This window comes from Rhipicephalus microplus, chromosome 4 (assembly GCF_043290135.1).
Source record: "Rhipicephalus microplus isolate Deutch F79 chromosome 4, USDA_Rmic, whole genome shotgun sequence".
In the NCBI taxonomy this organism is placed as follows: domain Eukaryota; kingdom Metazoa; phylum Arthropoda; class Arachnida; order Ixodida; family Ixodidae; genus Rhipicephalus; species Rhipicephalus microplus.
Window position 1 is genome coordinate 195,287,709 of NC_134703.1, and position 14,136 is coordinate 195,301,844.

The 14,136-nt window shown below is 45.7% G+C and overlaps 1 protein-coding gene across 1 annotated transcript; it reads left to right on the plus strand.

Annotated features, from left to right (window-relative positions):
* Positions 1–8,631: 8,631 nt before the first annotated feature.
* LOC142814710 (uncharacterized) lies at positions 8,632–13,856 on the plus strand. The gene has a single exon (XM_075893902.1). The coding sequence runs from the start codon at positions 8,672–8,674 to the stop codon at positions 11,015–11,017; it is 2,346 nt and encodes a 781-aa protein (XP_075750017.1). The 5' UTR covers positions 8,632–8,671; the 3' UTR covers positions 11,018–13,856.
* The last annotated feature ends 280 nt before the right edge of the window (positions 13,857–14,136 follow it).

Sequence of the window (14,136 nt, forward strand, 5' to 3'; positions counted from 1 at the left end):
CCCTCATTCTCCACCCATATATGTACTCGTTTCTTTATTATCTGCATCACCAGCCTGCAAACCACCCGTTTCACTGTTAGAGGACGGTAGTTATTTATATCGGCTTTCTCCCCTTTCATTTAGAGATCATGTTCATCCTGCTTAGTTTTCATTCAATAGGAGCTTCACCATTCATTGATGCTTTGCTCGCTGCCTCTCAATGTTTGCCTAAAGTTTGGACCTAGTTTCTTTATTAGCATGATTGGGATGCCGTCAGGGCCTGTTTATGTGCTATTAAGAACTCTTTTGTCGGCCCTTTTCCACTCGCGTTGTCCCATTGGAGCCACTGAGCTAATTGGTCCACTCTCATTTGGTACGGTGCATGCAGAGCTCTGTTCGTGTACAAATTGGCCCCGCCGCGGTGGTCTAGTGGCTAAGGTACTCGGCTGCTGACCCGCAGGTCGCGGGTTCAAATCCCGGCTGCAGCGGCTGCATCTCCGATGAAGGCGGAAATGTCGAGGCCCGTGTGCTCAGATTTGGGTGCACGTTAAAGAACGCCAGGTGGTCAAAATTTCCGGAGCCCTTCACTACGGCGTCTCTCATAATCATATGGTGGTTTTGGGACGTTAAACCACACAAGTCAATCAATCGTGTACAAATTGTTCTGTCATCATTGTTTTCATATATTCAGTTGCTTTATTCTCTTCTAGCCTGACCCCTTGAACTGTAGGCTTAAACCTCTGTTTTATGCTAGTCTTAGTACTTGGAGAATTGAGGTGGCTTCAAAACTTTCAAGCTGCCTTTCTATCCTTCTTGTTTAATTCCGCCGTCTATTGGGCCCTCTTTCTTCTAATCTTTTCACTGACCAACTCGGACGCTTCCCTTCTGCAGCTCAAAACGTTGTCCCATTTTCGTTTGACATCACCTTCCAGTTCACCACTCCGTTTAGCATACTTATGTTCCGTGAAGGCTTCCCGACGTCTTACTATGGCTCCTTTATATTCTCATCTCACCAGATTTTGGGTTTGTGGCTACATTTCCCGGTTGATTTGACTCGTATTTTAGCAAGCTTTAACGCAAACAGTTGAGTTATATTATTGTACGTCCACTCTGTTTTAGTATCCTCGTTGATTATTTTCTTAATCTTTTTAGTTGCTATTTCTGTTTACCTTTCTGAATAAGTATTACGGTGTGGTTGCTCGTATTTCTGTCTTTCCAATTTCATTTGTCTTCCAAAACTCACCTTGATACGTTTGTGATCACTACACAACTTTCTGGACCCATAATATTCATTGTTGATCACTCTTATCAAATCATACATGCTATGGTACATTACTGCGTAATCTATCATTGACTGCAGCCTTCCCACTTCCTATGTTATCTGCCCTTCGCAATTCTCGATGCTGTTGCTAATGATTAAATCATGTCTTTCACACATATCCCATAACATTCTGCCTGTTGGGTCAGTTTATCTATCTAAACCATCTATGTGCGCATTCATATCTACCCGCACTCTTCTTCTAGTTTGTCAACGTCTTTTTCTATGCACTCTACCATTTGTTGGCTTTAGCCCCTGTCAGCAAGTATACACACCCAGGAGTGTCATTTGCCCTGCCAGTTTTCCTTTTAGCCATAAATGTTACCTGCACTCCTGCTTGGCCTTTTGCCTGCCTTTGCTTTTATGAAATAATGGCCCAATAGCGTCCTCTGTTCTGCTGCCTTCTGTTCTATTAGAATAGTGCCGCGCGTAGTCCGGCTTGTTAGGAGGTTGTTCCATATTCCAAAGATGTGTTTCTACAAAATAATATTCCTTTGGCCTCTCCTCCCTTAGCTCTTCTTCTATCTGTTTCCACTGCTCCCTATCCCTGCCACCCTGCAAGTTATTATACCTTACGTCAAAATTGGCTCGGCCCTCGTGGCTACGTCGATCTGCCCCAGCTGTATTAGGTAATATTGCCAATTTGTAATCGTATCTGTCTATACCACCTGTCAAAGAATCCCCTGGTTGTTTTTCTCGTTACTATTTATCCTGATCCCCGAAGAGCCCGCGTGCTCCTCAATAAAGCTACTGCGCGTTCTGCAAGTTGCCAGCCCACCTAATGACCTTCCCTACCATGAAATTGAATTATGTCTCGTTAAAAACCACTCAACCTATGTACCCTCTGTTCATTTCCACCACCTCAAAGTATTTCTCTCCAATCATCTGCCATATCTCCTGCTTTGCGTTGACAACCACTCTTTGCAGGTTGAAGTCACGCACTGGTACCTCCGGTGTCGTGCATATCACTACCTGTACCTGAAGAGAAATCGCGCATGTCATTGACTCCTTTCGCCAGTTTGGTCACTAGTTTTCCCATATCTTCATTTAAGACATCGTTTAAACTGCTCGAAATTATCACGAGGTTTCGTCCATCAGCTGTAGTTTTCAGTTTTGCGCTCGCTTGCCTCATGATTGCTTCCAGCTTGTGCCCTGTGAACATCCCAACTGCGACCCTCTCGTCACCTCTTACGCTCTCTTTGATTGCTTCTGCGCATCGATTGAAGTTCGAGTGACCGGCAATTATCACGTGCTGTGACTTTTCAGCTGGAGTGCCCTGCACCTCGGGATTACTTGCACCTGCGATGCCAGGTGCTTTGTCCCCTCAGCCCCACCACTACTTCTCTGAAGCTGGGTCTTGCGACCATTGAACCTGCTGAGCCTGTTTTTTTTGAACTTGCTTGCACTTTCTTCTCCGCCATTCTAGTTACTGGTGCTTACCGCTCTTTCCATCGTCTGCTCCTTTGTTCACCTTCACCAGTGCCTCCTCGGCGAACTTGAGCCTTTCGCCCATAGCCCTCGTTTTCTCTTGCTCTCGCCAACGCAGTCTACAGCTCGGTGATTCTCATCAGCAGTTCACTCTGAGCACCCATTCATTTCTACATTTTTTTCCTTGAATTCAGATAGTCTAAACTTATCGTCAGCCTCCTCATCTTCGCGTCCGCGCTTGGGTCTATTTCTTATCCCCAACGCTATCTTGAACATTTTACAGCCTTTTCAAACATGTCTTTTTGACACCGATTGTCCTTCTGAGTTGTCCCACTCGATAATTACGAAACACGGCGTACGACGAACCCTCCCCTACGAAAAAAAAGGCTGAGCCCTACTACAAAAATTTTCGTGTTCGGCGAGCGTGCACGTCCCCCACACAGGGTAGCAAGAAAAACAACACAAAAAAGAAATACTCTCACTCACACAAACTAGTAAGTACCCTGTGACGGACCCCCGAAAAAGACGTACAATGTATTGGGTACTACATAGATTTACCTGCTGCCTTAATGTTTTTACAAGCAAGCTCGGAAAATGCAAAACCATCTATCTGTGTAGTCAATCAGCAGCGCTCAATAAACACGTCCATCCACCCTCACATGCCAAGAACTTGGCTGAATGTTTAGCTGAAGACGGTTTCAGATGTACTTGGCAAGTGCTTGTCGTACTTCTTGATTGATTTCTGGGGTTTAACGTCCCAAAACCACCATATTATTATGAGAGACGCCGTAGTGGGGGGCTCCGGAAATTTTGACCACCTGGGGTTCTTTAACGTGCACCCAAATCTGATGTCGTACTTCTTCACCTTGTCCTATTGAAACCCTACTGATATGGAAGGACTGCTGGTACAATGCCTAAAAAGCTCGCTAATGCGGTTCCCAGTGCTGTATCACAGCATTTCTGAAAGACTCGCAAATATTATGCAGGATACAGGCTCTCTTGTTGACCTGCCGAGCATCGGCCTGTTTACAGTTCATCCTCTTCATCGTGAAATGGAAACGTGTCTTCAAACTATCGAATGCATTTTCCATGATTTGCCTTGTTAAGTACAAATTGTAATGGATATGGCCTTAATCGATATAGGCAAAACAAGTAGGAATAGCTTCAGTAAAATTTGTGTGACGGGAAAATCTTTGTCACAAAGTATGACAGGTTTCACCAGGCAGTTTTTGATAATGGCCACCGGAAAGCCCAGAAGACCGTTCTCTATTTTTTCACCAAGCCATGACCATCCGTGTACATAGGCGTTGTGTCATTTACCAGGAGCGCCCGCGTAGATGTACTTAAAGCAGTAGTGGTGGTCAACAACTGCCAAGAGTATCATGCTGTACCTGCGAAAAATAAAGCCCAAACGCACCTTATAATGTCTGCTTATCACGGTAATATGACGTCACTTGTAACAACTATAATATACTGCGCAGTTACCTGTCGTTAAGCATGCTTCACGCATCACCTCAACACCTGAACTAGGACTGTTCTGTGAAGCTACTCTGTGACACGCTACTGAGCTGCATGAACGGGGATAGAGAATAGAACACGTGACGTGACTTAGAGTAGACTTCGTCAGAGCCACATGAAGTGCTATCCACAACGTTTAGCATTACAGACACAACTGAAGCGAATAACATGGATATTCAATGTTACAAGACGTATAGCACCCACCATTCTTTGTAGTTATAGTAGTCAGCTGCGTGGTCCTTTGGCGGAGATATGGCGTAATGACAGCCGTGGATGGCACCCACAGCCTGCGGGAAACCATTCGCGCAGAAACGCTCCCTGATGCGCTTTTCCAACTGGCTTGTTCCCATCATCCAAATTTATTAACCTTCAATTTGGTTTACAATTGTTTGACAGAATTACATATTTCTATGAAAAGGGTATTAACGGTGAAACTGCCGAGGCCGAACAGGTCGGCAATGGTCAAATATTCGAGAGGGAAGCACAGATGGTACAACCCCACGGCCACCCTCTTCTCCACGGGAATTGTTTCTCTCATGTTTTTCTCATGGCGCTCCAGCGACGATCTGCATGGCTGCACTGGTATCGGAACATCGTCGAAAACACTTGGTAGGCTTGCCGTAAGTGCTCGTCCTCTAGATGTGGCAGAGTATCCTCAAACCAATGCTCATTCCGCTGGAAACTCTAACGTTCTCGGTGAATGCTGGATGCCACAGTCATTACCGTTGGTACTTGAAAAGCGCTCGCTTGTAGCCGCTCTTCAATATCTCGCGACTGATCAGCTAGCTCTTTAATTTCAATGTCAAGCTGCCTTTCAAGGTTAACATGCCTGCAACGAAGGAAGATATACGCCGCGACAACACTTGTTGTCTAATTGGATCGGGAAGCTGCAGCGACTTCCTCGCACTCCGCTATGTCAGTCACAGTGAACGTTTACCACGTGACCCTAAGAGCAATGGTGGCTCCACTCTCGCCTCAATATCGTATTAGCTACAAACTTTCTTTCGATATTAAAAAAACTGAATATTAACCTTACATCATCAATTTCATTCTTGTGGAAACATTTTTTTATAATCCTTAGTATACATAATCAATTCTTACACACGCTGCGACTGTTTTTTGTTCAGTCCCGTCTTAGCAACACTGCGATTGCCATCATTTACAAATGATATTATATCTTTACGTGTAGTAGCACACGTCTCCTAATGTCACTCGATGTGCCGAAGGTTGTTAGACTAAAATGACAGAGGTTCAGGTGTCTGCTTGAAATCACAGGTGCGCCTACCACGTTTCTGCTGTCTGCCCAGTCTTACTATCGTGCTTGTTGCGTGGTCATACACGTAGGTTTCATTATATATGCGTAATCTGTCAACAGATACTTTAAAATTCTTTATGACCTTGGTGAGTTCAATAGATTTTCTTCTTGCCTCTCGCTTGGCAGGAGATAAGCCCTCCCGAATAGACAACGTGGACCCTTTATGCTTTCTTGTAGTGAACAAGATGCGCTCTTTGTCCTTATTGAATGTCAATTTTTGCAAGGATAGTCCACTATTTGCTGTCAGCATGTTCGCCTAACTTGTGCACCCTTTCAAAATTTGTGCTCGATAACTTTATTGCAGGCTTTTGTGATCAGAATACGACAATTTTATGTTCGGACATTCCCCACTCTTGTTTTTTGTCATCTGCAATGTAAAAAAAAACAGTTTAAGTGTCGAATTTTGTTCTCAGTGTCTTCGCACTGAGAAGAGACAGCGGCCAAACTATTAGATACATTGCGAAGGGCTTCAGCACTAGCTTCGGCATCACCGGAGCTGCTTCCAGACTTGGAAGCAATTGAAAGTGCTTAAATGTTTGTGTTCAGCAACTAATTTCGCCTTCAACGGCTTTCTGTTTCATTTTCGAAATATTAAGCTCTGCGAGAAGTGTTTCTTGGCTTTCTTCTAGCTTAGGAATCGTCTTCTTAGCAGCAGCATGACCAGCTTTTGCACTAGTGAGCTGTGAAAGCAAGAATAATTATGCCTATTCTAATTTTTAATTGTGTCTAGGGCAGCAGAAAATGCATTTTTTTAGCTTTAGTCAATGGTCCCGGATTCGGCTCAACATTGCCAGACAACACAAATGTTAGGACAAACAAGCCATAGCACACTTTCGATGCAGAGGCTAAAAATCGCTTCAACACATCTTGCAGGTCTGGTTTGCACGACATCACCAACAAACAATAAATATTAGATTTAGCACTAGTAACACCATTCAGGAACCTAACCTGGAAAGGCAATGGACGTGACATTTCCATCTTGGGAAAGGTGTTGTGCCTGGAAGAAGTGGCTACTGACTGACGATTATAAAGGGCATATGCAGCTTCCAATGCAGTTGTGCTGCGTTCATTTTGCCAGATGTGCCGCCCGGCTGGCTCCAACCTTGGCACCTTGTACAACCATTGCAGCCGTCCTGGAGGGGCATCTTCTGTAGCTACGTGGCACGAACTGAGCCGTCCAGAACAAATGATTCAGGTAAAGGCGACCTGCAAAGGCAATGGACGTGAGCTTTCCATCCTCGGAATAGTGTCGTGCCCGGAAGAAGCGCCTGCTGACAAACGATTTTGAAGGGCGTCAGCAGCGTCGAATGCAGTTGTGCTATGTCCGTGCTGCCAGATGAGCCGCCCGGCTGGCTCCAAACTTGGCATCTTGTGCAACCATTGCATCAAGTCGCTTCAACTAAAAAACAAATATCTTAGTCTTCATAAACAAGAATATTGGAAGGAACAGAGTATTTTTTTATCTGATAGGAGGTTCATAAGGGCTAAGCAGTATATGTATAGTCTAGAAAAAGTTTAAACAATAAAATGTAGGCTCTCGCTGCGATGCTATACTGACGTAAAGTATCGGTAATTTACAACACAGCCGTGAGGCCTCTTTCTTTAGCAAAAAAATATCAAGCATGTATATTACGTTCTCCTCAAAACAAATCCCAACATAAAATTGGAGAGCGAAGCGCGCTTTTATGAAAATATTTCGGGAGAATTCAGTGCAAGTACTACAGTAAGGCATGTCAGGCATCTGAGATTCGCACGCTTTTGTCTTACAACACAAACATGTTCTATGCCGAGGAGCTTAGGGTCTTATGTGAATTGTGCTGTGAGAGCGTTATGGTCATCAAGCAATGTAAGAAGACAGGTTCTCCTGTCACTTTAACTCGGTGTATTATGTTTATGCTAACTAAACAGAATCAAAGCTCAATTATCCTCTTGAAGCGAATGTGTTGGCCGGGTATGAGTTCTGCCGTGGTGTGCCACTGTCTTGAGACCAGGCATGGGAGGCCCCGACGAGAAGTCACGTTCTCCTAATGAATGGGCGAATAAGTTGTCGGGAGGCCCAGAACTAGCCTCCGGTAACTAAGGCCTTATACTATGCTACAGAAATCACAGAATCAAATGTAGGTGTAAAGACTAATTTCCTGCCACCATCTTGACGCGAAAGGTTCTAAGTTATGTACCTTGGTGATGGAGACATTGAATTATTATGAGCAAACTGTATTATAGTTGCATAGGGTAAGGACAGGTGGGGAGATTGCGTTTTAACGTAGAAGCGGGTGAAAAATACTTTCCTTTACTCTCCTACATCTCACTTGGTGTTAAACACAAGACGCTGCGAGAAAAAGCACCGCAGAGAGTCTCACAGTTCTTAACAGCGTGGCTACAAACCAGGATGCTCGTTTTCGATTCATTATGTGTTGTATACAATGTAAGGACACATGGACGAATAAAGGGGAAGAAATAGAGAAGAAAAGTGGAAGCAGGGAGAGAACATTATGACACAGCATCAGTGGCATTTTGTCTGTCTTTTTTGCTCAGACCAGTCTCGAAGTACCTACTGACCCACGCCCATTGTTCGCATTCCAACGCGCAATTGCCGGCTCGCTGTTTTCTTATTCCTGCGTGCAGGCAGTTTTTAAGGTGTGTTTGAATTTGGGAAGACGGAGGGTTTTGCAGCCTGATCTGCAATTTGTGCCTTATAGGACAAGGACTCAGTTACCGGAGACTAGTTCTGAGCCTCCCAACGATTTATTCATAAGACCCTCAGAAGAACGTGACTTCTCTTCGGCGCCAGCCATGGCAGCCTGGTCCTCAAAGCGTGATGCTCTGCAGCATAACTCATGCCTGGCCCTACAGTACGATGCTACAGTCACTTCCTCACTGTTTGGAATGACAGGCTGTAGCAGCAAGTAACCGAGTCTTTCTTTCTGACATGCGATAGAATATGCAAGAGTGCGTCTGTTTCGTATGAATACTACTACAAGTGTTTCTGTGATTGCATGAACACATTTGCGATAACTCAGCAAGCAGTTTGATAAAGCGTGACATTCAACAGCCGCCGAGGTGGGCTCGGCGGCTGTGCACCAACGCAGACCGCTAATCCTTTCACTCTTGTCATGCAGGTGTTTCAGTGCGCATTCCTGCGCATACTGCTTTCCGTTTTCCTGCCAGCTTCCTTGACCGCACCGTTGCAGTATCAACATCGTTCCAGCGAAAGTGGCACGCTTACCTGTCACGCCCTCTTGGTCTTCGACACAAGCTTATCAACCGCAACGTACTTGGAACCACTGGATTTCACCTCACGCAACAGATCTGGATCCCTTCCGGCGCCACCGGTCAGCTACATGGTCCTCGACAAAACCTGGTCGACGCTATCAGCATCGGCATCGATGCCTGTGTCGACTACAAAAGAGCGGCCTTTGCCGGCGGCGCTGTGTGGGCTCGGCGGCTGTGCACCAACGCAGACCGCTAATCCTTTCACTCTTGTCATGCAGGTGTTTCAGTGCGCATTCCTGCGCATACTGCTTTCCGTTTTCCTGCCAGCTTCCTTGACCGCACCGTTGCAGTATCAACATCGTTCCAGCGAAAGTGGCACGCTTACCTGTCACGCCCTCTTGGTCTTCGACACAAGCTTATCAACCGCAACGTACTTGGAACCACTGGATTTCACCTCACGCAACAGATCTGGATCCCTTCCGGCGCCACCGGTCAGCTACATGGTCCTCGACAAAACCTGGTCGACGCTATCAGCATCGGCATCGATGCCTGTGTCGACTACAAAAGAGCGGCCTTTGCCGGCGGCGCTGTGTGGGCTCGGCGGCTGTGCACCAACGCAGACCGCTAATCCTTTCACTCTTGTCATGCAGGTGTTTCAGTGCGCATTCCTGCGCATACTGCTTTCCGTTTTCCTGCCAGCTTCCTTGACCGCACCGTTGCAGTATCAACATCGTTCCAGCGAAAGTGGCACGCTTACCTGTCACGCCCTCTTGGTCTTCGACACAAGCTTATCAACCGCAACGTACTTGGAACCACTGGATTTCACCTCACGCAACAGATCTGGATCCCTTCCGGCGCCACCGGTCAGCTACATGGTCCTCGACAAAACCTGGTCGACGCTATCAGCATCGGCATCGATGCCTGTGTCGACTACAAAAGAGCGGCCTTTGCCGGCGGCGCTGTGTGGGCTCGGCGGCTGTGCACCAACGCAGACCGCTAATCCTTTCACTCTTGTCATGCAGGTGTTTCAGTGCGCATTCCTGCGCATACTGCTTTCCGTTTTCCTGCCAGCTTCCTTGACCGCACCGTTGCAGTATCAACATCGTTCCAGCGAAAGTGGCACGCTTACCTGTCACGCCCTCTTGGTCTTCGACACAAGCTTATCAACCGCAACGTACTTGGAACCACTGGATTTCACCTCACGCAACAGATCTGGATCCCTTCCGGCGCCACCGGTCAGCTACATGGTCCTCGACAAAACCTGGTCGACGCTATCAGCATCGGCATCGATGCCTGTGTCGACTACAAAAGAGCGGCCTTTGCCGGCGGCGCTGTGTGGGCTCGGCGGCTGTGCACCAACGCAGACCGCTAATCCTTTCACTCTTGTCATGCAGGTTAGTAAAACTTACAGTCTTCTCGCTAAGAAGTCTAGTAATTACCTGCTGTTTCAGCTGCCGAGCCCACACTGCTGCGTTCTTGTTGCACTTGAGTGTTCTCGTGTTATTCGTGCCTTGTTGATGATGTCGGGCGATATTGAAAGCAATCCGGGTCCTGCTTCTAATGCTGTACTAACTGAACTGCAGAAATTGTCTGCCGGTCAGACGGAATTAATCAGTCAGGTACAGGACCTTAAGTCCCATTTGCTATCAACAGATAAATCTATAGCAGATCTCAGTAGACGCATGACTGATCTGGAAGGGCACTGCCAAAATATTATTTCCTTACGTACTGATGTGGAAGCGCTCAGAAGAGACACCGCTCGCGCGAGTGACCTTCTGCGCAAGCTTGAAGCACGCGTGGATGAAGCCGAGAATCATTCTCGGCGCAATAACCTCATATTTTATGGCCTTCCTGAATCAGCTGGATCGGAAGCACTTGTCCAAGTTGAACAACTTGTCATCAAGCACTGCCGTGATCGTCTAGGTATTTCCATCGATCCGAAGGAAATTGAGCGCGCGCATCGTCTGGGTCGCCGCAAGGGTACTAACCACCATCGCCCCATAATAGTTAAATTCGCATTCCATAAAACAAAAGGAGAGATTCTTTCTAATGGACGGAAATTTAAAGGAACCACTTTTAGTGTTGGTGAAGATTTTTCACGTCGTGTGCAAAACGTCCGTCGGCAATTGATTGCCTTTGCTAAAACCAAGTCGCTGCCTTTTTCCATCACGTACAAGACACTGCTAATGGGTCACAAGCGCTACGTCTACGATGAGCAATCGCAAACTGTAAGGGAAGCGTCGTAGCAATTTCCTCGGCGCAAATCTGCCGGGCACACCCCCACACCTCAATCTGGCCTGTCACTTTCGGTAGTCTTTGCTAACGCGCGCAGTTTTTTTCCGAAACGCATAACTTTTTCTGAGCTTGCTTTGTCATCAAGCAGTAACGTATTGGTGATAACCGAGACTTGGCTGACAAATGATATAACCGATGCAGAAGTGCTAGATCACCTACCTGGATTTCAACTTTATCGTAAGGACCGTACAGGCGCACGTGGAGGCGGGGTTCTGATAGCTGTGCACCAACAGTTATCGTGCTCGGTGGCCAGGACCAACTCTCCTGAACTTGAAATTCTTTGGGTCGTTTGCCGTGCTCGCCCTCATACTGTCCTTGTAGGCGTTTGTTATAGGCCCCCGAACAGTGACCCAGATTTCGCATATAAGCTCAACAACAACCTGAGTGACCTTGGGAAACAGTATCCGCAAGCAGAGATACTGCTTTTCGGCGATTTTAATTTCCCTCAAATAGATTGGAGTAGTAGCGTCCCGTCAGCTGTGGGCAGTGAGCCCGCAAAGGACTTCATAGATTTCTGCCTGAATTGCAATCTAACCCAACTTGTATCCCAACCAACGCGCGTTACAGAGAGCAATTCCAGCATCTTAGATCTAATACTAACTAGTCATCAAGAGAGCTTATCATCAATTACATATCTGCGTGCCGTCAGTGACCACAAGGTAATCCATGCGGCCTTTGCGTTTCGACCTGTAAAACGCGATCTTGTCACCAAAACAATCCGTCTTTACGACAAGGCAAATTTAGTGCCATCAATAATGAATTGATATCTTTTCTTCCTGATTTCGAGAGAATAAGCCATACACGCTCTGTGGATGAGAATTGGATTATATTTAGAGATAAGTTAGCCACTCTTGTCGAGAAATTTATCCCAAAAATAACGTTTACCGCAAACCGAAACAAGCCATGGTTTTCACGTACACTTCACAAACTAAGAAACAAGAAAAAACGCCTCTTCCGATCAGCCAAACAGTCTAAACTTCTGTCCTTATGGGAAAAATATTACGCCGCGGAAGATGATTATCTTAGAACCATTCGAAACGCCAAGCACGTGTTCTTTCATGAAGAGCTGCCCAAAATGCTTGCAACCAGCCCTCGCAAATTCTGGGAGGTGATAAACCCTCAGGAGATGCGCACCACTAGTCTTTCAAATGCGCATGGCGATATAGTCGACAACAATGAATGCGCGAACCTTTTTAACGAGGCCTTTTTCTCTGTTTTTACGAATGAGAGTTCAGTTCCCGATTTTTCTTCACCTGCGCGCAGCACCGAGTCTATGCCCCCGATTGCATTTTCTACGGACGGCATCATTTCGATTATAGAAAAGATTAAGCTTTCTTCTTCCGCAGGTGTGGATGACATTAATTCAAAACTTCTCATAAATGTTAAACATGTGTGTGCCGCATACCTTACATTGTTATTTTCGCAGTCATTATCATCAAGCATTCTGCCAGCAGACTGGAAAGTAGGCAAGGTCGTTCCAGTCTACAAATCAGGTAACAGAGATTCTCCACTAAATTACCGTCCCATATCCTTAACAAGTATCCCCTGCAAAATCATGGAACATGTCATCTACTCCCATATCATCAACTTCTTGGACTCAATGCACTTTTTTCATCCTTCTCAACACGGGTTCCGAAGGGGTTATTCTTGTGAAACGCAGCTGGCCATTTTCATTCACGACTTACATTCTAACCTTGACTGCAACATTCAGACCGATGCTCTTTTCCTGGATTTCGCCAAAGCATTTGACACTGTCCCTCACAAGCGCCTAATTCTTAAATTATCTCTGTTAAATCTAGATCCTAATGTACTTGCATGGATAACATCTTTCCTGACTAATCGTTCCCAATTTGTGTTTGTTAATAATCACTCATCTAACCGACTACCTGTAACCTCAGGTGTCCCGCAAGGGTCTGTCTTAGGGCCTCTACTCTTTTTAATTTACATTAACGACCTACCATTGCATGTATCATGTAACTTTCGTATGTTTGCCGATGACTGCGTAATCTACCGATCAGTAACCAACATTCATGACCAAACACTAATTCAGCATGATCTTAACAACATACAAACATGGTGTGATCGTTGGTTAATGAACTTAAATCCTAATAAATGTAAGCTCGTTTCTTTTTCTCGCCACCGTAACCCTTTTGAGTTTACCTATTCCATCACTAATGTTCCCATACAATCAGTTCAATCATTCAAATACCTCGGCATCACCTTGGCTCATGACCTGTCTTGGCGTCATCACACTACTAACATCATCTCGTCTGCTAATAAATCACTCGGGTTTCTCAGACGACACTTACGCCATACTCCGCCGCACGTCAAGACGCTTGCATACAAATCATTCATCAGGTCCAAACTCGAGTATGCATCTTCCATCTGGAGCCCTCATCAATCATACATCATAAGTGAACTCGAATCACTTCAAAATCGGGCTACCAGGTTCATTCATTCTGCATATTCATACGATATCAGCATCTCATCTCTAAAGGCGGAATCAGGTCTAGAAACCCTTGCTTCACGCCGACGGTGTGCCACCCTCTCTCTTTTTCATATGTTTTATTTCAGTTCACTGAATCATCCACCGTACATCACGCCCCCTCCGCACATATCCCATCGCACTGGTCATCCGTTACAAGTCGCATTACCACGTACCCGGACCACTGTATTCCAAGCCTCCTTTTTCGTAAGAGCAGCAAAAGACTGGAATGGCCTTCCTCACGCCACCTGTGCCATCACTAACCCATCTATGTTTGCAGAAGCCATTAAAAACACCGTTGTATAGTTCTCTTTTTTTTTTTTTTATTATGCACCACCCCTTATGTAATACCCCTACAGGGGGTCTTTAAGGAAATTAAAGTGAAGTGAAGTGAAGTGAAGAAACTTCCAAATAAATTGGACGGCAAGACCTTCAGGAGTCCATATTATTCGCACTTGGTATCAAGTCATCAGAGCTACAAAGCATGTGCGAAAAGCTATCAAACAGCTATCGATAGTGCCGATTCACCTGTAGTGCGGCCTCCAATATTTTCAGCCAACGTGATAAGATCTTATTTTTTTAATT